Here is a 23,426-nt window from a genome sequence, read left to right as displayed (position 1 = left end):
ATCCAACCACGTACGGTGCCCCCATGCGGCGTTTACCTAATAACTATATTGTATAAATGATTTAATTATGCATGACCTTACAAGCGTGTCGTTGTAGTATAGTGGTAAGTATTCCCGCCTGTCACGCGGGTGACCCGGGTTCGATCCCCGGCAACGGCGACTTACATTTTTAGTTGAGCTAATTTTATTTGTCAGCGTATGTATGACCTCTATATTGTACTTTAGGCTTTAGCTCTGCAGATTCAGAAACTTTCTACTCCAGTCCCTGTAGTTTAAAATCTGCGATGTTGGTCTTATAAATTATAAAAAGATCTAGTGTGGCTCTTGATTGGTAAATAACTAACGAAATTCCCACCTTTACATTTAACTTTTTTTTCAATTTTTCCATTTCTTTCTTTCATCTGTATCTTCTAGACCACCATATTCATGCAATAATAATCTATGAAAATAATAATAATAAAAAAAAAAACGATTAAGGCTGTACTGAAACTGTGTGAAAATAATAGGAATAACATTGAGACACTTTGAGTTATGGGAAACGTTGTTGAACATGTAGTGGCTAAAATAAATTAAATAATCGATACTTTTTTAATATATTTCATTTTTCCCAGGCCACATAGCCTGATAGCCATGCCGGAGTAGGCACGAGGTGTTGTTTCAGCTGAGAAAAAAGGACAGTGAGTATCAAAGTATGCTACTGTAAGTATTAGCTTAGCAATTCCATGAAAGCCAAAAAAGATGACATGAAGGCCAAGGATGTAAGAATTTGTTTAGTGCACGGTCACTGTCATGGGAGCATGCTCTTTGGGACAGAACATGTCAAGATTTTCTTACTTAAGCAAGGACATGTCCTGCAAAAGTTAAACCACAGCATGGCTCTGTCATGATTCTCATGAAGGACATCAAGAATCTGGGAAGCAGTCTATCGATGTTTTCGGACTCCCATCCCGAGTGTGAGAATTTATTGAGTTAGAGAGGGGGGAAATACTCAAGAGGTAATTGCATCACTGCGTGAAATATTTAACCATGGAGAACAAACAAGGATAAAGTAACCCATTATTCAAAATTTTGAAGTTACAATATGGTTTTGTGAACAAATATTTTGAACTGCCTGCCTCCAAATACATTAGTGATGAACGCTTCTAAAAACCATCTGATATCTACTCCCCTTAGCACCATATCCTCAAATATAATACAAATAAGAACAAGACCCCCCTCTTATCTTTCCAATTAGTGTTTTTCCCTTCCTATCAAGTTACAATTATGGACAGTGATACGTTTCTATACTATTTCTAGCTAGTTGAAAAATGGAAGAACAAAATAGAATCAAACTATACATTGAAGTATTCTGATGAGCACAGCTGTGCAAGGGTTTCAAAAGCATTTTCAAACTCCCAGCTTAGTCACCCTTGGCAAAGATTGCTGCAACCGGCTTCCTGCCGAACCCTTTTAGATCATGAAAACCTCTTTCTTCATTGAATTTCTTTTGGTTCTGGATCTTTGCAAGCCTGGTCAGTTTCGCTAGAGGAAGCATTCAGTATGACGTTGAGGCTATACCCGAGCAATTGGAGAAAAGGGAGGGTTAACCACGTAAGATTGCTTGATCCCTTCCACTTTCTTGGATGCTTTCCTTTTCTCCTCCTCAGTGACTGCTTCAATGAAGAACTTCACTTCCTCCTCCATAAGCATTTTCAGTGAATTGCAATGTGATAACCGATTGCCTCTTTCCTCTCCAGTCACACCAGTGGCTTTTGTACCATGCAATACAGCAACACAGATGGAAAATGCTTGTAATGTGGATAATTGTGCATGGAAATCAACAGCATACCGACCCTCTTCAAGAACTGTCATGGTCATTGCTGGTATATTATTCTCTTTCATTCCCTGCACAAAAATCAGAATCTTGTTATAGGTAGAAACTATGGAGAGACTAATTGCATGATTCATATTACCAATAAAGCAAAGTTGCCCATATTTGGGGCATAGATTCTTTTATCCAAGTGTAAGATTTCCATTTTATCCATGTCAGCAATGTAAAACATCTTCGAGTATGAATCAGGACGCTTACCTGAAGAAAAAGTTCCAAAGGCCGCTGATTATCCAAGAGTGGTTCGTCTTCAGCACATTGGATGCCTGGATTGCCAAAAACTGTAAGGGGACAGGCCATATCCCAGCCACCACAGTCACAGCCTCCACCAGATCTCCATCTGTCAAGCAATGAAGAAGGACCCCGACCATCACCCCTTGGCAAACTATGTTTTCCAGTTGGAATCACCACCTTCACCTTCTCTTGATTTTCTTCATCACGGATAATTTTCATCCTTTGCTCGCTAACAGAAAGGTTGAGCAGATTCGAATGCATTTTATCACTACCCTTGTCCCCCCTTTTGTATTTCAGGCTCTCTTTCTTTGCAAATGGGAGTTTAATAACAACGGCTGCTATTTCGAGGTCTGGATGCAAAACTGCAGCTGCCCATGGATAAGGATTGGAAGAATCAAGGTCGCCTCTATCAAAAGCATGTTGAGGTTGATGTTTGAACTTCGCTGCATCAGAGTTGCCATCCATCTCATGACTTCCACCAACCAAGTCTGGTTTGGCACCTATGTCAGGTCTAACTCCAGGGGATTCTTCAGCAGAAACTCTTTGTCTTGCATGGACATTATCGTACAACACAAACTCTGTCACCAGAGAGTTGTCAAAGTTCCCCCCATCTTTTAATTCTGAACATAAATAACATGAAACTTGCATCTGCCCCACCACCGACGATTCCTTATTTCCATCACTCAACCCCCGTCCTGTGGCGTTGCTCTTTTTTCTATTGGAAATGGAGTGAAATGTATAGACCCAATTAAATGCATTATTTGCTTTCCATGTCTTAGCCACCAGAACTTCTTCATGGCGATTCAATGAGAACTCGAAAAAAGACACCCCGTGCTTAATTTCCATCTTCAGACAACCATGTAGGTGAACTGGTGAACACACTACAGCTGAATGATGGTGATCTTTCTTGACAATCTGAGAACCAAAATCTGATTTCTGAGCTGTATGTGAAAAGTCATGGAACAAAGATCTCCGAAATGTCTGATTCCCTCCCATTTTTGACATCCCAGTGGTTTTGGCATCACTTGGTTCAGGTACATGACAAAACGGACTCCGGATAGACTTTGATTTTGTGAATGGATCGAACATCTTTCGGATGGGACTGAATTGGGACTTTGAGATGGCTCCATTTGAGAAATCGCTTTCTGAAGAACAAGGTGAACAGGGCATTTCTACCTTAGCAGAGACTGATTGGTGGAATGTCAGAGCTGTATCTCTTTCCAGAAGTTCATTCCCATCATTTAGTGGACCAACCACCTTTTCGCATTTGAAGTTTGGATTCCCAATCGAGTCACTCCGTACAGCTCCAACAGAATGTTTGTCTCTCTTATCCAAATTTGGACAGATTTCAATGAAGTCATCTGATGAGCGTGGTTCCACACAAGGTCTTCGAACAAACTTAGAATTCGAGTTTGAGTTCACAGAGCTTGCAAGAGATCTCTTCGGCATGCTTTCTTCATCTAAGCTACACAGAGAGTCAACAATTCTGAAAGAAAACGAGGTGTCACTAGCACGGGAAAGTTCAATTGCTCTCCTCCCCCCATTAGAACCCATTTCCTTCGTTCTCCTTACTTCTCTGGAGCTTTGATATATGGAGCCTCGCTTCAGCTCTATGTTACCTTGTAGACCGACAGGTCTACAAGGAACATTCTTACAAGAGGAACTACGGTAATGACGGAAGCTAATGTCAGTGAAGCCCTCCTTCATCCTCAAAATATCATCTTTACGTGTGAGTTTGCCATTTGCATTTCTCTTTTCTGCTTTTGAGCAACGTCGATGCGGAAGAACAGTATTAGGACTCAGATCTGAGGTGCTACTCTTCTCAGAATCCAACTCCATCTCCAGTTCCATTAACAGATCCACAATCCTAAGAAAGAACAAATCCAAAATAAGAAGAAAAATTTGTTAATATCTGAAGAAGCCAAAAAAACAAAAGACCCAGCAATGCGATAGTAGCAATTTCTGATTATAAAACTCACAGTACCCCCAAAAACAAGAAATAGAAGCCAACTTATCTGACAACTAAACGTTGCCAGAGACCGATAGTATTAATAGAGAATCAATAAAAATTATCAGCATTTAAGAGGATTGTTTAATTGTAATCATATGCATTTATTTTTACACTAAATTTGACATCCAGCTACAAACAACAAATAGCTATCTGCTTCCAAGTAAACTGTACAAATCACACATGAAACGGAAAAACAGACAAAAAAAAATAGCCGCGTAGTAAGAACTTATCAAGCCAGCACATTCTCATTTACAAATACCAATCTGCTCACTTTAAAGGGCCGTCTCTGATATTCTAATTTTGAAGAGCTAACGCAAAAGTTGAAGAACTATTATGACGACCTTAAAAAAAAAATTACTTCAAAAAGCATGCTCCCCATTTGATGATTCCTAAGTTTGAGATCACAAAAAACCTCAAAAGAAACTAACTTTGATGATCCATAAAACTGAAAAACTTGAATTAACAAGGAATCCTATGATCTGTATAAATTTAACTCCCCAAAAGAGTAAAGTTGCAGACATGAAGGCTGCATACAATTATTAGCAACAACTTTATCTTCACTTGCATTCTAAGCCAAAGAAAAAAAATGTTGAGAAAAAAACGAACTCGAGGAAATGCCATACCCCACTGGATCTCACGGTTGTGAATTCAAAGAAAAACCCAGCAACAAGTAGCTGTAATCATATCCTTCCAATCTCTTCAAGCTAAAGCCTTTTATCAATAGAAACAAAAAGGTCAAAAAAACAATCCTTAAGAACAGTCAGTAATGACCCCAAAGAGTGTTTACACTCTCAAAGTATCAACAAAAGTACAAAAGGAAAAGAAAACAAGAAGTAGACCAATGACAGTAAAGCATAATAAACACAAAAAGTGAGAGAGGGGAAGAGTGCATGCCTTGGTTTTAGTTATAGAGAGAGTGTAATGTGTCTTTGTTTCTATAGAATATAGAGTGGAGTCTCACTCTCTCGCCCAGTCACGTGACAAAGGGCTGCAATGAGAGACAGAGAGCTGCAAAGCTTCTGCGCATGTCTACTAAAAAAGCCATCCTGTGTTCAAGTCATGATTTGCAGCCTAGCTATGTTGTTGCCTGTGTTTCTTTTTGTGCTTTGCTTTGTTTTGTTTTTGCCTTTACTTTTTTGTCTGAATTATATGGCCAGTTTTAGATGGGGCACTCATGTATGCAAAGACATTTATACCCTTACTTAAAAGCGGAATCCATTTCTTGGGTGATGGTGATTCTGGTTATTTGGATGTGTTTTTAATTTTAAGAGGGGCAGATAAATTTTATAGGATAAAATTATAATATTTTTTATTATTTTTGATGTAGTTATTCGGATCAGCTTATACATGCTTTGATTAATTTTAAAGGTAATAAAATTAACAATTATATAATTTTTTAATGGCATTGTATTAAATTAGCAAGTTCTTGATGCATAATAAGTGAACGAACCATTTACCTTTATTTTATATATAAGTGTATAATTTTCTTTTTCATTTCTCCTTCCTTTGTATACGATTTTTAAAATAGATGTAACTTAAACTGGTACTAATTAAATATATGGATAGTTTATGTGTAAATATATTTATATTTTAATTAATAAATTTTTGACATCTACTGAAAATTAAGCACACGTAATCTATATTGTCACGCATGCATATACAAATAGGGAAATCAAGATATTTATATCAAGCTAAAATATAAAATATGAGGAAGTTTTTAAATTAAATACTTTGAATTATAATTTTCTATAAAGGTTTATTGTAAGAAAATTTATTAAACTAATAGAAAGTTCATATCATAAACTTTAGTTTAAAATACATATTAAATAATTTTCGGTAAATATATATAAAAAAAACCAAGAAACCCATTTCTTATACTAGATTAACCCATGTCACTATAGAAGTTTTATTATTTGATTCTTTATTATTTTTCAACCAAGCCTTTTTTTTAATTAAATTACAAAATCAAATGATACATTATTATTTTTAAAAAAAATTAATAATATTATCATTTTTTAGAGTATTGTTTTGTTATTCTTCATTGTTTACCTTTTATGAATTTAATCTTAGATTCATGACTAGAGTTATTGGTTTCAAATATTAACATGAGTTAATTTTTTTTTGTTCTTTTATTAAAAACTAATTTTAGTATTTTTTAAAAAAAAAATTGAGTTATTATGATCTTGTGTCCATGATTGTGGGATTAGAGGGTTAACTTGAATATTATTTTTCATTGTTTTCTAATTATTATTTTTGAAAATGAAAATCAAGAGGGTTAACTTATTACTTAGGAGTGATATATTACACCTGGGGTAGCATACTACTAATTCTTTAATTAAAATGAGACGGTGTGCCGGATTCACTGTGACATCTTATTATCTTATTGTTTTGGGAATAACATATATCAAGACAAGATAGCGACCACATTTAATTTTAGCTGTTTCGAGTAATTAAACTAATAATTGGTATTAGAGTACCAAAATGCAGGTCTAATTCTACTGTAATTACAAGTAAGTCCTCAACGTCCTGAAGCTGCGAAATTGTTTGCTGGCATGAACGGCCATCTGCAAGGAGCAAACTTCCAATATAGCAAGTAAAAGAAAACAAAATTGGAAAAAATAAGCAAATTATTTATGCCATTTACAAGTGGCTCGAGATTCCTGGAACTGGTTCTTAAACTCTCTTCTACTGTGATTACTACATCATATGGTTTAGTTGAAGTGGTCCAAGACGTCAAATAAAGTGGTCCTGGACGTAAAATAAAGTGGTCCGAATTGATGTAAAAACCTGCATCCAACATTCTTGAATTGAATGGGAAGAATTATCAATTTTTCTCTCCAGTATACTCCATGGATTTTCCACGAGTTCGAGAACACAACGATTTGTTTCAAGGCATTCAAGTCCCCAGCAACGTGTATGGTTCATGTGATACCCCCCCCCCCCACCATCTTGTTTTTTTTTTTAATAATATGCTATTCATGTGATAATTGATGTAATATAGAGCATCAAAATCTACAGACCAGTTGAATTCACTCCGTCAAGGTTAAATATACTATTAATCAATGAATATAGCAGACATCATCATCTCTCTCTCTCTCTCTCTCTCTCTCAAAAGTGCTAAGCTAAAAGCTCATGTAAGAAATAGCTCATGCGCGTGCATGCCTCGAGCATATCACTTCCAAGAAAACATAATGGAACCTCCACGCACTTGAACAATAGAGTGCTTGATAGTATCAAGTTGATACCTAAAGAACGGCTCACAAGGATGATTGGTATTTTCTTTCTCTCTTTCTTGCCGCCCGTGCAAACCAACAGAAGATATTTGCAACGCTCATTTTGCCAGAAACCGTACTGTTCCAAATAAAGTTTATCCATTTCGGCAGAGATCCAAATAACTTCAGCTATTTCAGTAACTATGCATTTATATAAAATTGATTCAAGAACAAATCGAGACTTGCTGTCATTAGGTACAGATAACTTCTATCCTGCAGTGATCAGGTAGAACTCCTAAGGTCAAAGTATTACTAACATAATCCTACTCCTGTAAAGCAACTCTTAGTTAATTTTTAGATAACTATACTTGGAACTTCAGGAATGTGCAAAACTATGCATAACCCACTACAGACATCTGCACAATCAAGCAAATTCCTGGCAGTGTTTATTATTCAGCATTCTTTTGAGTTTCAGAACTCTCTTCAACCTTGACCTTGCTAAATGATCTCTGGTTTTCCAACACGGGCATATATGGTTCACTTGTTTTCTTAAGGAATTCAGTAGCCTTATCAGATTCACAGGGACTCACTAGCTTCTTCTCAACCTCATCAAACTTGGCAGTTGCCCATGGTGCAGTGCCTACACTTCTGGCAGAATTCGGGGTGTCTATTAATAGCATCGATACCTCATCCCTGGATGCATACCAGGAATTGCCACAGGCAATGCACTCCAGCTGAAAAAAAATACCCTGAAAGTTAACTGACTTAAATATGGCAGTTCATTTACATGGACAATTACTTCTAGCTATTGGAGATTGCAATTCAGAGTTGTATTATAGTCCAATCATTCAAAAATAACACAGTTTGTTTGTCACGTTAATGTTCTCGATGACCCAGTTAAGACGTCATATCAGTAGAGAGATGGAAAGGCATGCATTGTCTTACATAAACATTTTTTAAGATTTGATGCTTCCATGGAAAATGGCTTGTGGAGTACAAGTTGCCAAGGGAATTTGGCAGAGCCAAGTCTTCTGGCACAGATGCCCATTGAGATTACATGCTGCTAATGCAAAGCACATAACCTTATTGGATTGGGGACTAGCACTACTGGCAACGAGTTTAAGAAGACATAGCTATCAAACACGAATATCTGCAAGCTAGCTTAGCAACTGAAAGAGTAGCAAGCATTATAAAGCCAACTTGTTAAGGTCCAACAGAAAGGCAAACCCCAGGAAGTTCCAACTGATAATCCAAACATGCAAATTGGTTTTCAATTCCATGTCTGGTCCCAGTAATCATTGAATCTAACAAGACAAGGAATACGGAGAAAGAAAAGGAAAGATTTTGATAAAAAGGAGCTACTGTTCTTCAACATATAAGCAAACGATTTATACAAGAGAATAACTTGTGGTTTTTATTTTCTTTTTTATGGCAACAGACAGTTAACATTTTGTCTGTTGAACTTATTGCCTTCTGAAGTTGTTCACTATCACAGATCACCAATGGAAATCTGAAATGCAATCTGAGTTACCATGGTCAGCAAAATTTTGACTTGCAAGCCAATATTTCATATGGGGATTTAATAAATGCACAAGAAGACTGAACAAGGACTACCAATTAATTTACAAGACACGGAAAAGCAGATGAGACCAAGTGTCTACAACTTGGCTGTATGAACATATTATGCAACTGTGCATGAAATGCATCTCTAGAGTTCAAAATATTAGCACGTCTACCATGTCACTTTATGCATTGGGTGCTTGCACCCTAGCTCGTTAGATGTAATACAGTCAGAAAGGCAATGCAACATGCTAAATATTTGAAATTAACGTCCATCTAAAAAATAATAGCAAGTAGGAAAAAAGGTTCGGGTGTGAAGAAAACCTGGTAGCGGGCTCCATGTCCTGCTTGGATTACGTCCCTTAGTCGCACTTTAAACTCGCTGCATCTTGAGCAACGAGCATCGGTCATCTGATACACAAGCAAACAGGTTAGCCAAGCAATGAGCACAAGCACCCATCCAAGTGTACAGCCAAAAAATCTATCCAACACCTCAAAGTTAAAACCAAAGTGTGGCAAAAAGAAGCAACCTGCATGCGCTCTGACTCATCAGGCTCCTTCTTTGCAGTTTCCTCAGCTGTTAAACCCTCCTGCAAATAAGTTTGTTAATTCATACAATTTATAACATTTGTACATATTCCAGAACAAGATCATAATAGCAGAAATAATCAAAATAATGCCAAGCAGGCAGATATAGAGCTTATACCTTCAACTCATTTGGTGACATGTTCAGCATTTTTGAGGGTTCCAACTCTTTGTTTAGAAGACGGCGGGCTAGAAATGCATTATTCTGCCAAGAATAAATGGAAAAAATTTTAGGTAAAGAAGATTGATATCAATATCCTCAGCAAAAGAAGGTGGCATGGTCAGTCAAAAGTTGAATACTAAACACCATTAGTTTGAAAATTCATCTTGTTCCACAGCAAAGTCTTAATCATGTGAATTTGGACCATACTCCACACCCTATGATCAATACCGCTTAAGACAATCCTACTAGAATGCTTAGTTTTCCCTTTAAAAGCATTTCAACAAATGCTTTTGATAAAATTTCAATCTTTCATTTAAATACGCCAGTAAATACATATGTATTAGCATCATTGATATTCAGAGTATGCTTGTTTTCTCTTTTAAAAACCATTTCATTCACATGCAAACAGGAAAAACTTCAATAGTTTATTTTGTTTAACATTAACACGTGTATACGTGCATCACTAATATACAGATGTAAAGAAAAAGCAACTACAGTCCCTCAACATGACTGACATCTTTTATGAAGACTGAGCTCAACTCCATTGCACCTTTATTCCCATACTGAGCAGAAGGGAAGAAGAGTATCCACATGGGGTGAACCCCCGGAGAATAACAACCTTGATAGAGAGTGAGAGCAAGACTAACCTTGAGGTTGAATGCTAGCTGGCGCAGCTTTTGATTATATTTCTGAAAATCAGAGGAAAGAGCATCATGTGAGGCCTTCTCAAGAGCACTTACTGCAGGAACAGCTGCATCCAGCCAGGGAAACGACTTGCCAACCTGTCATTTACAATTAGAGCACTAGAGTCAAATCATCTTCAAGATTGTCAAATTTCCATCTCTAATCTCCTCCTACTAATCAAGATACAAAAAATGGAATTCAATGTCATATGCCAAAGCTAAGTGCAAAAACTCATTATACACCTTCGCACTATTTTCTTCGGGTCCATTTGCAGCTCCCTGGGACTTCTGCTCTTTTTTATGGTCACCACCATCAGAACCACCTCTTAGCTTACCATCATCAAGTGTGCAGTTAGGAGAACTGCACATATATTGAATACTCTGAAGAAGCCGCTCCAACCACTTGTCTCGAAGGGTATCTCCAGTCAGGGCATCAAACTTTACTAAGATGGCATGATATTCTGAATCATTACTTGGGCAGCTTCCTGGTGTTTCAGCTTTTAAATTATCAGGTCTGCCAGTTGCTTCTTCCTCCCTGGTCACATCAAGAGGTGAAACATTCTTTCTCCTCAGAGTTCTTTTTGCCTTTACTGGATCTTCCTGTTCAGGAGCAGCAGTGGGAGCATCTTCAATTTCAATGTCAGGAAGGTCTCCCATCCTTGATAGAGTTTTCTGAACAAGAAGATCAATCCCGTGCTGTTTATTATATTCATAATCCTTGTCAGTAAGCTTCCAAAGCTTCCTCTCCACAGTGTCATACACTTTCTGGACAATAAAGCCAGGATATTGTTTGCGATTTGGCAGCTGTTTGTGAATTGGGACAAAATGCACAACACACTTGTGCATGACAGACTCTGCTGGAACCTCATCATGATGAAAACTATAAAAGAGCTCTCTAGTATCACGTGACTGCCAGCTTCCACCACCTTTTCTCTCAGCTTCCTCAGGGCGATAAAACCACTGCCCAGTGACCATCATGCTGCCGTGCTTAGTTTGAGAAATATCCTATCAACAGAATAACAATTCCATTGGTCTCAAAGGAAGGTGATGACAGAAATCATACATACTAAATACAAAATCAGAACAATCTGAATGGTTTACATCATCAAGATGAAATGACTAAATGAGTCCTATGTTCACCAGGCAGCATATGAATTATGCTAAATAGAACAAACTCAGTCAGCAACAGAACTACAATGAAATTGGCCGAAAAGTGTGTACTTAAGAATCTTTTACCAGAGAGATCCATGAAATAATAAAATGCAAGACAACAATTTACGAAATTAATTTCCAATTCGGAGTGCAATAGAAGTTTATCGCATGCCCAAAAGTGAAAGAAAATAAGTTGGAATATGAATAATTAAATCGCCGAGGTATGCAAGCCACGTCCCATTTCCAACTAGTGGTTGGGAAATAAAAAATGAAAAGAAATGAACAGACAGAAATACATTAATATGGAATAACAGGGTCTTCTCATAAGCTTCAGTATAAACAAAAAGATGCTCCCATTTAAAATATGATAGGACCAAATTCCCAAACTTAATTGATGTTCAGAATTTATCACCGTTTCATTTTGGAAATATTTTAGTATATCATTCATGTGTTTGGATATATTTTAGAATATTATTCATTTAAGCCCATCACCCATTATTTAGTGACGGGTTGACAGCATATCATACTATTGTGAAATCTGTCAAAACATAACTGCTCATCATTAGAATCAAACATCACCAAAATATTATTGATTTCAAACCAGTACAAAATCTGTGCATGAACTCCTGAAAAATTGCACAGTTAACACAAAAAAATTCTCATTATCAAGGAAAACAGAAAATCAATATTTTGCTTCACCACCAAGTCATCCATCATTAAAGAGAAAATAATGAATGATAAAGGGTAGGAGGAAAAACCACATGAAATTCAAAATAGGATATCCATGCATGAGATACAAATCCACCAAATATGATACAGAACACATGAGGAATTAAAATAACAAGTAATTCCATGAGTTACCTTGATAATTGCCACATAAGGTTTTTGCTCTTTATCTTCAGGAACTAGAAGGACAGGATCCTCCTGCAGAACAGCCAGAGGAAAAACAAATAAATAACCACAATGATTCATTATATGACAATTAGGGAAGAACAGTAAAAACAATTCCATGAAGTTCCTCAAAACCACAGCTGCATTTACTGATTAAATAGGGCTAGAAAAACAGCCGACAGCTTAAATCTTAAAATGTACAATTGTATGCTTCCTTCAAATTTTGCAGGAGCAGAAACAGCACCAATAGCTAAACTGATTGCCAGCAACAAACCAATATTACCAAAATATGGTTACAGCAAACCCCAAAAGCAATCAATCAAAACATATGTATAATCCTAGATTCCAGCAAAGCTTCTCAAAACGATGAATACATTAGAATCAATAAATCAAATAGTGCATAACACAAAAAAAAAAAGAATAAAGAATCTAAATTCCACCAACCATCATCATTTCAATTTCTTGTGATTCTGAACAACAGCCACATTAAGCCTGTCACTGGACTTTACAAGTCATGCTCCTTCCCCAATTCTTTTTAGCACACTCAAACTCCATAATCAAATCAACTAAAATAACCAGGTGAAGAACAAAAATCAAGGGATCCATAAAGTAAAGCACACAACAGCTCAACAAAATAACAAAAAACAAACACAAATTCAATCTAAGCTTGAATGTTCCCTGTTTTTGTCAGAGCCGAGGATAACCTAAGCCAAAGTGTTTCCAGAACTAAATCCAGCATCTATATCTATCCCGATCACAAACACAAACTCCACTAAACCCTTCAAAAACCAAAACTGATGTCAAAACACAAGGCCGAAATTTAACTAAACAAAACATAATTAAAAACCTTAAATCCACCAAATAAACCTCCCAGACCAATCAAAACCAAACGGACGAAAAATCCCCTATTAAACCCCAAATTCACCATGCCTGCCACATTCACAAGCTCAAATAACTTCTAGCGAACAACCAAAGTGCTAAAACAGCTAAAACAATGCGAAGAATCATTCAAAGACCAAAACCAATTGGCAAAATTAAAGCGCAAAGCCTAATCTTTCTCCAAAAAATGTAGCTAAGAAAAAAACCCTAATTACACTAATTAAAATAAATAAATAACTCACGAGCTCATATCGATTCCCATCAAACTCGAAAGCATCAAAATGAGTTCTCCTCCCTCTCCCTTTCCCCGAAACCCTAGTCAATACCCCAGCCGGCTTCGCATCCTCCTGCGGCACCTCCTCCACCTCTACTTCCTCCTCCGATTTCTCCTCTCTAACTTTCTTCCTCGGTCTCCCTCTCCTTCTCGTCACTGCTACTTCTTCTTCTTCTTGAAGCTCTATCTTCTTCCTCTTCCTCTCCATCTCGCTGTTGTTTACAGGCTTTGTCTTTGTTAATAATGATGGTGCCTTAGGTGGCGCCTCCTCTTCTTCATCGCTGGTGGAGACTTGAGCGAATCTTCGGTTTCCCATTTTATTTTGATTTATCCGGTGAGTTTGTTGCTGCAACAAGACTTGGTTTTTTTTTTGCGGTGGTGCAGATAAGTATATCCAGGCCAAGCAAGGAGGAGTTAGCCGTTGGATGCTTTGTATAGGAAAGATGACGATAACACCGAAATGGTCTTACAATTTAATTAAATTACATCTATCCCATGCAATCACATTGTCGGCAAACCAAGAATGTCTAGTCAACGCTGCTGGTATTATTAAAAAAATAGGACAAACATTTCCGCATTCTTGTTACGGTCTTGGATTTTGACTTTTTTCAATTTCGTTCAATTTGCTCTTAATTATCTTTTGTTTTTTCAATTATATCCTTAATTGAAACATTTTAGATCTTTAGTTTAACAATTTATTGCAAATTCATCATTGGTTCTCATAATTATACAATTTTGATCAATTTAACTCTCAATTTTGATTTTTTTATTTTAATAAGTTTTTAATTGACTTTTTAATTTGATCAAATGATTCAAATCCATGGTTGCCTCTTCAATTTTTCTAATTTAGAAGGTTAAATTAAGTCCTTTTTCTTTGATTTATATTCAATCAAATTCTTAACTGAGGCTGGAAATTTTTTCAAGCTTCATTTTTACTCGTTATCAGTCAAATTTCAACCTCGACTATGTTTTTTATTTTTGTATTTTTTATTTTTTTTTTGTATTTTTATGTTTCCAAGATTTTCTGACACAAAAATTAAATAAAAAAATTATTAAAATTAACTAAAATTACTGAAAAGATATTTTTTTTAGATTTTTCTAATTTTTTTCAAAATATATACAAAAATAAAAGGTCAAAAATTGAATTACAATAGCCTCCATGCATGATTTCATGCAAATAAAAGCAAAACTTAACATACGAATCAATATCAAGTGCAAATATGAAATAGCAAAAAAATAAAATTTGAGAGCTAAAATAAAAAAAAAAAAAAAAAACTATAAAATGATTAGTGTTGTTCACGTTGATTAGACTATGTGAAAAGGGAAGTAGTAACATAAAACAAAACTACATGGTTTGGGGCCTGGGAGAACAAAACAATTTAGGAGCAAACAATTTGGGAGCAAAACATGAAGCTAGGAAGCAAATGTAACGGATAAAAACAACGGGATAATGCAGAACGAACAATAGCCTAGAATTTCATAAAATCTCCCATTCTCTACTGAAAATTAGTACGTTGCAATCCGATGACTAGAGTAACCCCTTGTGATTCTTGCCCCCTGTATTAAACACAAGAATGCCTGTCCTACTTGCATAACTCTGGATTAGTCAAATCAATTATGTTCATTGCCGTCAATCATTTCATTCTTTCTTTTACTTGATGTCCTAAGTTATTTTAGCACCTATTGCAGCAATATGCCTTTTGGATTCCTCTGATTACTTGCATCCTAATCTATTTTTCTTTCACAGAACATTGGGAAGAACAGAAATGCTAGTTATGTTCCTTGTCAGTTATTTTCCAGAGCTTCTGCTCTACAGCATCATAAATTTGCCGGACGATAAACCCAGGATGTTTTCTGCAATCTGGAAGCTGCTTGTTGGCGGGGATAAAATGCACCACACACTTGTGCATTACACATTTTGCTGGAACCTCAACATGATGGGTACTGTAGAACAGCTCCCTGGTATCACGTATCTGCCAGTTTCCACCACCCTTTTTCTTAGCATCTTCGGGGTGATAAAACAGTTGTCCAGTGACCATCACCATACCATCAATGGTCTGAGTAATGTCCTGTCATCATGATAACAGGCATGTTGGTTTCAATGGAAAAGGATGATATGGAAGTTGTTCATGCGCTAAATATAAAATGAAGGCAAGCTCAATTAATTCACTTGAAAAGATTGGGAGAAATTTAGATCGGTTGACAATCAGTTGCTTATCATTTATTAAAGACATCCGAGCATGCCAGTAACGCATGAACTGCAATATTTATGCAGAACAGTAACAACTCAAAGAACCTTTTCATCCCTACAAACAGAGAATCATGTTTATGCTTTAACACTAGCTTATTTAGCATCAAAAGCAAATACGAGGAACAAGGTGCAAATGAAAAAATGTGCAAATATCCAATTTAAATATGAATGGCATAAGTGCGTGTCCACCAGATGGGTCAACGAACAAAAAAAAGGATCAATGAGAAGCCTATGACACACCACAAAGCAATTCCAAGCAATTACCTTGATAATTACAATGTCAGGCTTTTGCTCTTTAGTTTCAGGAGCTAGAAGCACAGGATCTTCCTGCAGAAAAGCAAAAGCAGAAACTGAGAAATATAATTCGTTGATGACATGAACAATTAAAGAATAAAAAAAAAAGCAAATGCAACCATGATTCCACCAAGGTCTCAAAACCAGCGTGCATTCCCACGTCAAATTTAAACACACAAACAGATGAAAATTTAAAGTTCAAATTGTCCAATTAGCTAACCAAACTTCACCTCAACAAACCCAACACACTAAATAAGGGATTTTTCAAACATTAAAACCCCGGATGCAATCAATGAAACTAACTGCAGTCTCATTCCAACATAGCAGCTCAAAACCACTGCTGCATTTGAACCAGTAAATCAAAGAAAACAGGTAATTCGAAGACAAGAAATGAGAAATCTGAATACCATAAAAAAAATCAATTCCTTTTCTTGTAATAGTACATTTTCTTCAAGCCACTTCAAGTTCAAGCTAGGGAGACTTCGCCCCGCTTTTTCAGTCCCTCACGCAAACTCCAAATTCTTACATATACAGGTCCAGAATAAAAACCACATTGATAAAGAAAACAGATCGAACATTAGGTAGCCAAAAACAAACAGGTACAGCCTTCGCAACACATGAGAATGAAACAACTGACATTGAAAAGCTCTAAACTTTCAAATCTTCCTCACTTATTTTGAGCAAGCAACAAACCTAAACCCAATTCCCTCCTGATTTAACAACAAAAAAAAAATTAAAAATAACCTCCAGCACTCAATAACAAGCACAAACTCAAAAGCCCTTCAACAAAGAGACCAATAGCAACTAGATATCCAAGGCGAGAGGTTAACCCAAAAAAATACTTAAAACCCCAAAATCCCACCAAGAAAAACACAAAAAAGCTAGCAAACCAAACGCAAGACCCAATTTCTTTCCAGCTTTAACCCTAAACACACTGAATAAAAAAACCAAAACTTTCAATTCAAACACAAAACGTCGAAACCCATTCATGTTGTCAAGAAAAAAAATCACTCACAATAGTGTAACGGTTTCCGGAAAACTCGAAAACCTTGTAGTGACTTTTCTTCTCGCTTCCTTCTCCTGAAAACCTAACTCGTTTCCCAACCGGTTTGGGATCCTCCAGCGACGCCTCCTCATCCTCATCCTCTTCTGGGGGAAGTATCTCACCCTCTTCATGTTCATTTGACATTTCTTCTTCCTCTTCCTCTTCCTCTTCGCTCGTTGAGATCTGCGCGAATTTTCGGAGTCTCATTCTCTGATTCCCTCCGAAATTTGGCTGCCGCCTGGTGTTGCGCCACTGTTTCCATTTCAAGAGGATTTGACCACTTGGGGCCTAGGAGGATGAGTAAATTACAGAAATGACATGAATGTAGGGATTTGACAACTGTTTCCATTACTAGAGCACGGAGTCATGAAATGTAAAATATATCCTTTTAATATATTTTTTTAAAAAAATAAAAATAAAAATAAAAAACAATGTAAAATATTATCCTCGTTGAGGGAGATTTTATTGCATTGGTGGTCAGTATTTGTGCAGTATCTGCAGCAACCTGATGATGCAGTTGCTGAAGGAAATTGAAGGTGCATTTTTGCGAAGGGACAGAGAAAAAGAAAAGAGTAGGACAACTGAACTGAGAATGGAAGCATTGCTGACGACTTTCTTCTGGCTATAATCTTGTCAAAAGCCATGTTTTGGTAAGATAGTTTTCATTTTCATCCTCTAATTAAGGCGGAATATATTAGATAGTGTTGTTGGTTCTGAGATAGTAAGGTTTATTTGTTCTCTTCCAGAATGGAGTCTATTTTACATACCCCAGCCATTTACAGTATGGTTGCTTCACTAAATCAATCTTTAATCTCACCTCAAAGGTTTATTTATTCTTTTTACTAGAAAAAACACTAACAATATCTGAATAGTTTTTTTTATTTTTTTAAAAAAATAATCCACCCGGCAGAACAACAATCTAGTAACCATCTACACAGAGTACCTTGGTGAAAAATTGAAAAGCATTAAAGCCCAAACTTCTATGTTGCTAACGAACATACAAAAGTAAATCCAAAACTTTGTTTTGCTGGAACCTTTTCTTCCCTCAAGATTGTTTATGTTGCAGTAAAAAAACAATTGGCCATGATCTTACCAGCAGTCTTCATTGTTAAGAAGATTTTTCTATTTTACACAAAACATTGGCTTTGTCAGGGTTTTAATTTTTCGAATCCTATTGTGCTCTTTTCTCCACAATTTCCTTCAGGCTTGTCCAAGATTTTCTCTTTCTTTTACTTGATGTGCTGACAGTGTTTTCAGCATCCATTGCAGCAGAATCGCCTTCAGATTGCTCTGGTTTTTTAGCTGATCTATTTCTCTTTTTCTTCGTGGCATCCAGCAGAGAAAATCTGCCGCTTGGGAGTGGAGTAGCTGGACTGCTTGTGATTGAAGCGCTCATGGATATTGCAGGCAAAGCTGTCTCATCAATCTTAATTATCTCGTCTGTCTTAACTCTTGGAAATGGAGTTGTTGGACTGTCTGTGATGGAAGTATCCACAGATATTGCAGGCAAAGCTGTCTCGGCTATCTTGTATATCTCATCTGTCTTAATCCTCGGAAATGGATTTGCTGGATTGTTCGTGATGGAAGTATCCAGAGATATTGCAGGCAGAGCTGGCCCGTCGATCTTAACTATCTCACCTTTGCTACTTGTGCCTTTCTCCAAGTTGGCAGACTTCTGAAGCACGGACTTGGTTGGTTTAGCATGTGGCTTTGGCTTGGGCGGACATATTTCTTTCATGTGGCCTTTAGGAGTTCCTCTCTTTAGATTAAGATGTAAACAGTGGTGGCATTTGTAGACGACATTATTCTTCGTCAAAGTACTAAATCTCTTGTGTCGACGCCTTGCCTTTCGTTGATTCTTTTCAATTTGTGTTGTGCAGTTAAAGCCAGGTCGAAGAAATGTCTCGCACCTGCGAAACAAAGGATATCCAATTAGGATGAAAAAATCCTACTGATCATGACAAGATTGAATTTCAACATAAAAAAAGGGAGGGGGTGTCAAGCAAATAAGCTCAGCTGGACCAGCTAAACCACATTTGTAAGATTATGCGTTCAACTAGAGACCACAGTTGAAAGATTATGCATTCAAGTAGAACGCCATTTTCATACAAGCAGAAATTCGAGTCAAAAGTAATTGAATAACGCTGCTAACAAACGAGGAAGTCAATATCCATTGCAATGGCAAAAATAAGCACCATAGAAGCACACTGCTCTGCAACCACAGTGTCAAACTAGTGAAAAAAAATCCAATCTCAAGCCTATTTCGTATTCAAATGTTTGCACGATGACTTGAAAAGCTAACAATATTTCACAACCTACTAAGCAGTGTAATTTCTTCAGCTTAAGCCAGCGCGAATTCATCAGCAAACTTGTAATTCAACCATTCAAGTAAAAACAATCGCGTTGAGCCCATATTAAATACACACAAGAAACAGAAACATAAAACATAAAAGTCTCAAAAATCGTTTTGCCAACACAATCAAGCTCTGACGTTTAATACTAACCTCTGACACTGAAACAGAGCAGAAGGGTCAAGTGGGACACCCAAAGTCTCTGCAGAAGACGCAAACTGACGCCCAAAAAAGGCAGCAAGAGAAGGGATTGAAGCTTCTTCAGTAGCCCATGATGCAAGATTCTGCAAGTGTTCAAGTTTCAATAATGACCTGGGATTGTGATTTCCGCCTTTTGCACTCAGTGCGAAAGACTTGTTAGAAGCTGTTAGCGTGTTCAGTGGTGGCTTTTTGCTGACTCCCCCTCCTCCTCTCTTTCCCATGGGTTTGTTTCTTTTAAGAGTTTTATCGAACAGCTGGTTGAGGAAAACGGAGAGTAAGAAGATAGGGAGGAGCTTAGGTTTTTGGCCTGGATGAAGGAATAAAGGATTGTTGATAACGACGTCGTGCCAAACGTTATGGTGATTATTTATGGGGACGCGTGTTTTTTTCTCCATAAAAAAATTACCCCGTGCACGTTTTGTTTTCAACCATTTCTACAAATTATTTGTGCAGGGATTTTTTTATAAATTGAACAAGGGATTTTGGAGCATTGGGGAGTTTTTGGTTTGATTTTCGCACAAACTGATTTCATTATTAATTTTTTTATTTAAGTTTATAAATATAAAAAATGTCGGTTATTAATTACTCGACATTGTAAATATAAGCTATTTGGTTATTAAAAAAAAACATTTTCAGTCATGTTATGGGCTTCAGTATACATGTGGTTTTCGATGGTAAATATGAAAGGTTCGACACAACTGTTATCAAGCATCTAATTATACTAGGATTAAGAGCGGTGGGGTCTAAATAAATACTCGTGTGCTTAAGATGTTGTTTGTTAATATGGCTGCGAGTGAAATTTACTCGTAGCCAAATTTATTTATAGCCACATATTTTAATGTTTGGTAAAGAAAACAAACCTGATTTTGCTTGGTAGAGGCCACTAATTTTTACTGCCCAGCTGCAGGATTGGAGAAGCAACATTTTGCTGCTTCTCGTGGTTATTTTTAGAAACAATGGAGTCATGCTTCACTGTTGTAATGTTTAGTTTTTTTAATAAAAAAAAACTAATGAGAAAAGTTTAGTTTTTTTTTCCCCAAAAAATTAGTGCAGTTAATCGTGAACAATATTTTAAAAAAAAATAGTTTAAGGTAAATTAAATTTACTCGTACGGTAATGAAATTGTAAATTTTTTTAAAAAAATTGTGTTTTACTCGAAAAACTAGTATTTAATATTATTTAATAACACTACATAAATTAGAAAGATATCGCATGATGACGTAGCATTTGTGGAATTTGACCATAATTCCAATAACAAAGATATCACACTCTTTATTATTTAATAACACTACATAAATTAAAAAATTCAGTTTTTGTTGTTGCGCGTTTAAGAAACCATAGAAAATATAATCCTTATTAGATAGATTTCGTATGTAATGACATTGCACATAGTTTAATGGAATAATAAAAAATATTTGATATCAATATTATTTATTTCATGATGTAATAACAATAGTTAAATTTATAATATTTAAATTAAAAATCATTATATATATATATATTAATTATTTTATAACCTCAATTTGAAAAGTATTTTTTAACCAAACACATTAAAACTACTTTTTCTTCAACCTCAATTTCAACCACAGTTTTAACGAAACATCTATTTTTTCAAACTAACCTCAACTAAAAGTACTTTTTATAAAATAATTTTTTTAAAATTATAACTACAACCGCTATGGCAATACCAACTTTATAAATTGAATACATTTTATAGACTCAATTGTCCATATGAATTATATATGCAATTCTACCATAGATTCAAGCGTGATAAAAACTCACGAGGGAATAAATCACTGGACTACCATGAAAAATAATAAAATTAAAAGAATTTTCAATAGTGAGAACTCAACCGTTCCTAACCAAGAATTAGTTCAAAGATTTAATGGAAGATACAAATTATTGATACGTGATTGGCATAAACACTAGGGTACATAAAGTAGATTAATGTTTACTAATATTGTGGAAGGTACAACCTTGTGATGAGGTGTTAGAATTAGAAGTATTTGTAGGATAAGTTTTTTTAGTTGTTGAATTATGAATTGGTTAAGTTTCTTTGTAAATAATTTATTTTTTCAATGTTAAGGTAAATTTTCTTGACGAATTTCTTTGAATACCTGCAAAAGTTTTTTTGTAGGGTGTTTAGGGTGTTTAAGGACTTTCTAATGGTAAAGATTACAACTAATAGAATCGGTAGTGGGGTTGAAGAGTAATTTTACCATGATAACATTTATGAGAGACAAAATATCTTTTATACAAATATTAATGAGAAAGAATATTTCTTACACAAATATTAATAAGTATTAATGAAGAATAATATCTCTTACACAAGAATTAACAATGAAAGGAAAAAAATAGTCAACGCATGTTTTTGAGTTTAAAAAGTAGATCCAGACACATCATTTGAGTGTGAGGGTTGGGTTTAAGTGGTACGCACAAACTCATAAAGAGGTGTTGGGGTGCCTAACACCTGACTCGAGCTGCATCCAAGCCTAACAAAAAGTGTTGAACATGCCCAGCACCTGAGCTCGGGTTGGTGCCCGAGCCCAACCTTCTTCCTAGACTCATGTATTTCTATCCTAGCTTTAAAAAAAAAAATAAACTAAAAATATTGGAGCGATGACCATTATGGGTTTGATGTCAAAAAAAGAGAAATATTTATCCGTCAATTGAGTTCAAATATTTGATAATGAACATATGCATGTGGTACTAAGCAATAACATAATAAAGATGAATTTCAATGCTTCAAACAAAAGTGTGGATACTTTTATAAATATTCATGAAATCTAGGTGGAGGCACAAGACCAAAATAGTCCTTAAATTTAATAAATTTCTCAAGAACAAAGTAGTTTTATACGTGTATCTTTTATGATTGGACATTTATATATTATGGTTTGAAAAATAATGCTACCATTGATTTAGTTCATGTCTTGAAAAGTTGACATGATTAAAGGTTTAATACCAACGACACCTTTAAAATCAAAATTACAAGTTTAAGTATCATAATTTATTTAAATGCGGGGATGTTGGATTTAAAAGGTATAAAATCGAGTTAGATTGTTATAATACTAAAAGACTTAATGATTAAAGTAAAAAGAATTTAAAAGGTTGAGGATCATATTATAGAGTTAGAAATTTGAAAATGTATCCTTACAAATCTTAACTAGTTGACTTACCAACTAGATATATTGTAACATCCATTTTGTATCAGCCATATATTTAGATATTCGACTTTGAAGCCTACGTTTCTGAACCACATGTTTTGTTAAAGAATTGGGTTTATTTTATTTTATTTTATTTTATTAAAAAATCATGGATTTTGAAGGATTTATTGAGTTTTAAAAATAAATAACTAAAAATATCGGCTATTCATCATTCGATATTTACTCTAGTATTGAAGGTATATTTGTTTCAATATGAAGGAAAATAACATTCTTTATATTACAAGACACGCAGTCAATATCAACTTTCCTAACACAATTCCATTTTTTTCATAATATAAAGTTTATTTCTCAAATAATTACTATCTTTGAAACATAAAGCTCTCTACATTAATAATAGGAATTCCATTGTTGCGAGAATGTATCGATTGGATTGATTTGCTTGGATGATGGAATTATAGTTTGTATTCACTTGTTCAACCTTGCATAAGTTAATTCTCCCTTTATTTTTTTAAAAAAAATTAAAAAGGATCAAAATCAACCTCATCAAATTTCTCAAACCCATGACATGGTTCAAGAAGCTGGATTACACAGTATAAGATAAATATTAAA

General features: G+C 35.5%; 3 protein-coding genes and 1 non-coding gene across 4 annotated transcripts; 1 reads left to right on the top strand and 3 right to left on the bottom strand.

Annotated features, from left to right (window-relative positions):
• Positions 1–87: 87 nt before the first annotated feature.
• Positions 88–159, top strand: TRNAD-GUC (transfer RNA aspartic acid (anticodon GUC)). Its single transcript has one exon. It is a non-coding gene; the product is annotated as a tRNA-Asp (tRNA).
• Positions 160–1,040: 881 nt separating this feature from the next.
• LOC133700959 (uncharacterized) lies at positions 1,041–5,226 on the bottom strand. Its single transcript, XM_062124702.1, has 4 exons — positions 5,007–5,226; positions 4,736–4,823; positions 2,069–3,968; positions 1,041–1,884 (listed from the first exon to the last, which is right to left on the bottom strand). Exons 3-4 carry the CDS (start codon positions 3,950–3,952, stop codon positions 1,552–1,554), a joined length of 2,217 nt encoding a protein of 738 aa, XP_061980686.1. The 5' UTR covers positions 3,953–3,968; positions 4,736–4,823; positions 5,007–5,226; the 3' UTR covers positions 1,041–1,551.
• Positions 5,227–7,516: 2,290 nt separating this feature from the next.
• Positions 7,517–14,016, bottom strand: LOC133702293 (ASI1-immunoprecipitated protein 3-like). The gene is made up of 8 exons (XM_062126605.1): positions 13,480–14,016; positions 12,329–12,391; positions 10,559–11,320; positions 10,280–10,414; positions 9,591–9,674; positions 9,415–9,474; positions 9,209–9,295; positions 7,517–8,058 (listed from the first exon to the last, which is right to left on the bottom strand). The coding sequence occupies exons 1-8, from the start codon at positions 13,825–13,827 to the stop codon at positions 7,774–7,776; spliced, it is 1,824 nt and encodes a 607-aa protein (XP_061982589.1). The 5' UTR covers positions 13,828–14,016; the 3' UTR covers positions 7,517–7,773.
• A 943-nt stretch (positions 14,017–14,959) lies between these two features.
• On the bottom strand, positions 14,960–20,039 carry LOC133700619 (uncharacterized). The gene is made up of 4 exons (XM_062124197.1): positions 19,606–20,039; positions 17,072–19,011; positions 16,027–16,089; positions 14,960–15,580 (listed from the first exon to the last, which is right to left on the bottom strand). The coding sequence occupies exons 1-2, from the start codon at positions 19,872–19,874 to the stop codon at positions 18,273–18,275; spliced, it is 1,008 nt and encodes a 335-aa protein (XP_061980181.1). The 5' UTR covers positions 19,875–20,039; the 3' UTR covers positions 14,960–15,580; positions 16,027–16,089; positions 17,072–18,272.
• Positions 20,040–23,426: the final 3,387 nt, after the last annotated feature.

Source organism: Populus nigra, chromosome 8, assembly GCF_951802175.1.
Source record: "Populus nigra chromosome 8, ddPopNigr1.1, whole genome shotgun sequence".
Classification (NCBI taxonomy): domain Eukaryota; kingdom Viridiplantae; phylum Streptophyta; class Magnoliopsida; order Malpighiales; family Salicaceae; genus Populus; species Populus nigra.
This window is presented reverse-complemented; position numbering and strand designations above follow the sequence as displayed.

Excerpts from the sequence above, each read along its gene's own strand:
- LOC133700619 (XM_062124197.1), bottom strand. The coding sequence starts at position 19,874 with ATGGGAAAGAGAGGAGGAGGGGGAGTCAGCAAAAAGCCACCACTGAAC. Across the intron at positions 19,012-19,605 it reads GCTCTGTTTCAGTGTCAGAG|GTGCGAGACATTTCTTCGAC; the intron begins GTTAGTATTAAA and ends TTTGTTTCGCAG.
- LOC133702293 (XM_062126605.1), bottom strand. The coding sequence starts at position 13,827 with ATGGGAAACCGAAGATTCGCTCAAGTCTCCACCAGCGATGAAGAAGAG. Across the intron at positions 12,392-13,479 it reads ATGGGAATCGATATGAGCTC|GAGGATCCTGTCCTTCTAGT; the intron begins GTGAGTTATTTA and ends GCTGTTCTGCAG. Across the intron at positions 8,059-9,208 it reads GACATGGAGCCCGCTACCAG|CTGGAGTGCATTGCCTGTGG; the intron begins GTTTTCTTCACA and ends ATTTTTTTTCAG.
- LOC133700959 (XM_062124702.1), bottom strand. The coding sequence starts at position 3,952 with ATGGAACTGGAGATGGAGTTGGATTCTGAGAAGAGTAGCACCTCAGAT. Across the intron at positions 1,885-2,068 it reads CTTTGGAACTTTTTCTTCAG|GGAATGAAAGAGAATAATAT; the intron begins GTAAGCGTCCTG and ends ATTTTTGTGCAG.